The 5,262-nt window shown below is 46.7% G+C and overlaps 1 protein-coding gene across 1 annotated transcript in view; it reads left to right on the forward strand.

Annotated features, from left to right (window-relative positions):
* The first annotated feature begins 1,384 nt into the window (after positions 1–1,384).
* Positions 1,385–5,262, forward strand: part of ATP6V0A4 (ATPase H+ transporting V0 subunit a4) — a 58,309-nt gene continuing 54,431 nt past the window's right edge. Inside the window, exons 1-3 of the mRNA XM_004382392.1 lie at positions 1,385–1,501; positions 2,960–3,038; positions 3,307–3,401. Of these exons, the coding sequence (XP_004382449.1) occupies positions 1,385–1,501; positions 2,960–3,038; positions 3,307–3,401 (291 nt within the window). The remainder of the gene's footprint in view (positions 1,502–2,959; positions 3,039–3,306; positions 3,402–5,262) is intronic.

The raw sequence follows: 5,262 nt of genomic DNA on the forward strand, positions 1-5,262 counted from the left end.
ACTTTGGGAAAACCCATTTGGTTTGGCAGTAGCCTCGAAGTCTAAGAATGTCTTTGATGGGAGTGGAGTCTGTGCCGACAACCTCCCCTGGGTTTTACGAGTTCTTCAATTTAGTCAGTGAGAATAGTCTTCGCTTTCTTCCAGCCACTGGCAGGTTTCCTTTCTTGCCTTCTGTTCTAACAGACATGAAGGCAGTCCAGTTTTGGGGACGACTGGGTGATAGATGGAATTCTGGAAGGCATTTGATCTGCGTTGCTGAGAGGACTCCGACCTCGGCTCGGCTCCCTGCCCGTAGATGCTGTTCTGCTGTTGTTAGTTGCCACAGAGTTAACGCCGACTCCGGGCTGTAGATGGGCCGTTGCTTCGCCATCCGTGACGTTCGTGGCTCTCGCCCCGTCTCACGGTTAAGCTCTGGACATACATCTGTTGGAAGCCGTTGGCCGTCTTGCGATGTTTGAGTCTTTGCTTCAGTGATCACCTCTCAGAATGTGTGTCTTGGTTATTTTATGAGTCTCGGTGGTGTCGATACTTAAGGACGACAGTAGAAATGTGTCTGGCAGGTACAGGGTTGGGAGATCTGACTCACAGTGTTGGTTTTGTTCTTTCTAGATGAATATCCTTCTTCTATACATAGGACACGCAGATTTGCTTCATTTCTTCTGGCTGCCCAGGGTTCTGTTGAATCACAGTTGATTTAGTTATTCCTCTATTGATGAAATGCCTGGGTGGTGCAAATGGTGTACATGCTCGGCTGCTAAGCGAGAGGTTGGAGGTTCAAGTACAACCAGACGCGCCTCAGAGAAAAGGCCTGGCGATCTACTTCTGAAAAATCAGCCACTGAAAACCCTGTGGAGCATGGGTCTCCTATGATACACACCATGAGTGGGAGTCGACTTGGTGGCAACTGGTTTGATTTTATTGATGGAGAACTGTCATATTCACTTGTTATTATTACTATACCCCGTATTATGAGAAACGTGTGTGCGCATGTATTTTTCCTTGCGTATCAGGTTTATCTGGATACACTGCTGGTGGGAGCCTTGGGTCAAGAACATAAATATAAAATTTGAAAGATATTGACAAATTGCTCGCCTAAAAAAACTGTGCAAATTTACACTTCACCTACCCGTGTGTGAGAGTTCCTGTTTCCTCACACCCTTCGGAACATGAGTCTTTAATCATATCTTTTAATCTTTTGCCAACCTGATACATGGTGAATAACGCTATCTGATTATTATTATTTTTTTTATGTTTTGTAAATCAGGAGTGATTCCTGTTGGATTTTAATTTAAGTCAACTAAAATAAATTTTAATCCCAAAGTTTCCACACGTTTATTACCTTAAACCTCTCTCTTTTTCTCTCACAGACTCAGGCTGGGCCAAGATGGCGTCTGTGTTTCGCAGTGAGGAGATGTGCTTGTCACAGCTGTTTCTCCAGGTGGAGGCTGCGTACTGCTGCGTGGCTGAGCTTGGCGAGCTGGGCTTGGTTCAGTTCAAAGATGTAAGTGCTGAGTTCTCTGAAGACCAGCTGCCGTTTGGGAAAGGGGTAGACAACTCTTTTGCAATAACACTTCTTTGTGGTGAACAATGGGCAGGCTGCAGGTGAGGAGTCCTGAGCAGGAAGAGGTGGAATTCTGTGGTTCTAGTCCTTCTGGCTCCACCACCCTCCTGTCAGTCTGTTGTACTCTGGTGGCTTGGGTGTTGCTATGAGGCTGGAAGCTCTGCCACAGATATTTCCAATACCAGCAGGGTCACTCATGGTGGACAGGTTTCAGTGGAGCTTCCAGACTAAGACAGACTAGGAGGAAAGGCCTGGCCATCTACTTACGAAGATTAGCCACTGAAAACCTTATGGATCACAACAGAACACTGTCTGATAGAGTATTGGAAGATGAGCCCCCTCGATGGGAAGGCACGACACCAGAGCCGCAACAATGGACTCAGACATACCAATGGTAGTGGAGATGGTGCAGGACTGGGCAACATTTCATTTTGTTGTATATAGGTGCACCACGAGTCAGAGCCGACTCAAAGCAACTAACAAGAACGACAACAACAGTCCTTCTGGCTAGAATTTGTGATGGCTTTGGGCAAGTTGTTTGAGAATATGTTCTCCCCCTCTCCATACCTGTCTCCTACAGGAGGATTTCCAAGCCCTGATGGAATCCCTGCATGTTAGACTCCATCCCACTTTATTTTCCGTGTAGCGTCTTGAAAGCATCGGACATATCCCCTGGGCATGTGGGTTCCCAAACCTTGTTCTGAGGACAGAAACCCACTTCCCCTGACTGTCAGGCTGAGAACAAAGTCTCCTGGAGTTTAGAGTGACATTCTAGGGACAGGTTGTCTAGAGGGTGATGCCAGGGTATCTTCTCCCAGTGGCACTTTCGATGATCTTGCCAGCAATCCTCTCCAAACTCTGAGTAGAATTTAGGAAACTCGTCCTTCCTCTTTCCTTTTCTCTTTAAAGTCAAGGTCAAAGTAAGCTCCTGCGGGGAAGTAGGGTGTCTTGTTCATCTTTGCATCCTAGTTCCTAGTACAGGACCTGACCCATGCAGGTCCTCAGCAGGGTGTGCTGGCCTGAGGGTCACCCACACAGAGACGTTGCATTGTTGTTGATGACTGGGCCGTCTTTAAAGTCCTGCCATATTCAAGACTCCACTGGGGATTTCACAGGCTCATTTGGATAGCAAATGTGCTGAAAGTAAGGAAGCCTTCAAGGGCGGATGACTTTGTCTAGCAATGGGAGAGCCAGAGTGCAGGCATTTGGGAAACTGAGGGTTAGAATTCCAAGGTGGCCTCTAACCCACCTGCCACGAGTGTGTGACTACCTTTTCCTAAGACAATTCCAGCAACATTCTCCAGCATTAAAAAAAAACAAAAAACAAAAATAACCAAAGGGAATGTGTTGGCAGCTGTTGACACTAAGTGTGACTTGTGGGGTTTTCCTTTTCCCTAGCTCAACATGAATGTGAACAGCTTCCAAAGGAAATTTGTGAATGAAGTCAGAAGGTGTGAGTCGCTGGAGAGGATCCTCTGTAAGCCGTTTTCCTGCCTACCGTCGAAACGTGCATCAGCGGGATGGTGAAGGGCGCACGGGACTTGAATAACAAAGTGTCCCTGTTTGTAATGCTTTTTGAGAGGATCATGGAGGTGGGGGTGGGGTTTGGCGATAAGATCCAGGAGTTGTGACATGTCCCAAGCAGCTCAGCAGCTGCTCTGGCTGTCCTGTCTGGTTTGGCCCCATTTCTTAGGCATGAGACATCCCAGTCATCTTGGGCTGTCTGGTGGGGTTTCCTCCCTCAGGTTTTCTGGAAGATGAGATGAAAAACGAGATTACGATTCAAGTGCCTGAGAAGTACCCCCCGACCCCTCTCCCACGGGAGATGATTACTCTAGAGGTAAGTTCCTCTCTGGTGTCTTAGTTTACTGGTGCTGCTATAACGGAAATACCACAAGAGGGTGGCTTTAAAGAACAGAAATTTATTTTCTCACAGTTCTGGAAGCTAAAATTTCCCATCAGGGTCTCAGCCGTGTGGATGCCTTCCTTGTTGGTAGCCCCAGGTATTGCTTCCTTCCTTGGCTTGCAGGTGATCCTCACATGTCATCTGTCTTCCCCAGTATATGTGCTCGTGCTTCTGTGTCCATGCTGCTCTTTATAACTCAGAAGTGATTAGGTTCAGGATCCACCCCACCCTACCATGGTATGACCGCAACTGATTAGTTATATTAGATTGCATTATGGAATGTAATTACATTACATTAAATTACATTATGGAAAGTGATTATATTACTTTGGATTAGATGACATCTGCAGGTATAGGGGTTAGGATTTCAGCCCATATTCTGGCAGGACACAAATCGATCCATAGCATCTCGTAAGAGCAGTTATAAGGCCTGACTCATTGGCAGCTCTGAGAGCTACTTGCCGATCCTTTATCTGGTTGCTGAGGTGCTGAGGTAGTTGCCCACTTTCCAGGGTTACCCCCACAGGAAAATCCCAATGTGCAGTGCTTGGGGCCACACTGCCCTATCCAGGGAGAGCTCTTTTCTTTCCCCAACACAGCCTGAGGCAAAGCTCACTCCACTTTATAAAGTAAGATCCATCCAGGCTGTGAAGTCTTGCCACTGAGCTGGCCGTATGCTAGCACTATGGGCTGTTTTCTAATGGTCTGGTGGGAGAGAGCTGATGAAATGGATCTAGTCTAGCCTGAGGCCTCTGCTCAGACTGGTTTTCTGTAGGTCCACTGTGAAAGGGAGCACTTTGATTTTACCAAGGACTTTATGGCTGGTGGGTCCTTCACTTTCTCTCTCTACTTCCTTCCTGTTCTCTGGAGGCCCCCTTCTTCCTTCCCTCCCTTGCTCTACTTCTTTCCTGTTTTCTGTTGGCCACTCCTTCCCTTCCTTTCCTCTCCTTATTTCCTTCCTGTTCTTTGATGGTCCCCTTCTTCCTTCCCTCCCTCTCTCTACTTCCTTTCTGTTCTCTGGTGACCCCCTCCTTCCTTCCCTTCATCTATTTCCTTCTGTTCTCTCGTGGCCCCCTTCTTCCTTCCCTTCCTCTCTCTATTTGCTTCTTGTTCTCTGGTGGCCCCTTTCTTCCTTCCCTCTCTCTCTCTACTTCCTTTCTGTTCTCTGGTGGCCCCCTCCTTCCTTCCCTCCCTTTATTTCCTTCTTGTTCTCTGGTGGCCCCATTATTCCTTCCCTTCTTCTCTCTCTACTTCCTTCCTGTTCTCTTGTGGCCACTCTTTCCCTTCCCTTCCTTTCTCTACTTTTTCATTCTCTCTTTTATAAAACACTGAGTACCTACTGTATGCCAGGAACCTCAGAGAAACGAAACCTGGTGCACGCCTGCAAGGAGCCTGCAGAACAGGTTGGCTGATGATGGGAGAGGAGGTCAGAGAGGTGGGTTGTGGAGGGTTTTTTGTTTTTATCCTTGGAGGAGAAAGGGCTCACCAAGGGGGATGGGCAGGTAGGAGAGAGCTTTACTGAGCTGAGTCTTGTCTCTGTCTGTTTTGCTTTTTCATGAAGATAACTTAAAATTCTTCAAATTCTTGAAGCCATCAGCAGTGCAAATCTTTTTTTTTTTTTAATATTTTATTGTACTTCAGGTGAAGGCTTACAGAACAGATAGTTTCTCATGTAACAGTAACACACGTGCTGTTTTATGACATTGGTTAACGACCCCACAACATTTTAACTCTCTAAATTCTCAACTTTCTTTTTTTTTTTTGTGAAAATACACATAGCCAAAGATACGCCATT

The sequence above is a fragment of the Trichechus manatus genome, unplaced genomic scaffold (assembly GCF_000243295.1).
Source record: "Trichechus manatus latirostris isolate Lorelei unplaced genomic scaffold, TriManLat1.0 scaffold00093, whole genome shotgun sequence".
NCBI classification, from domain to species: Eukaryota; Metazoa; Chordata; class Mammalia; order Sirenia; family Trichechidae; genus Trichechus; species Trichechus manatus.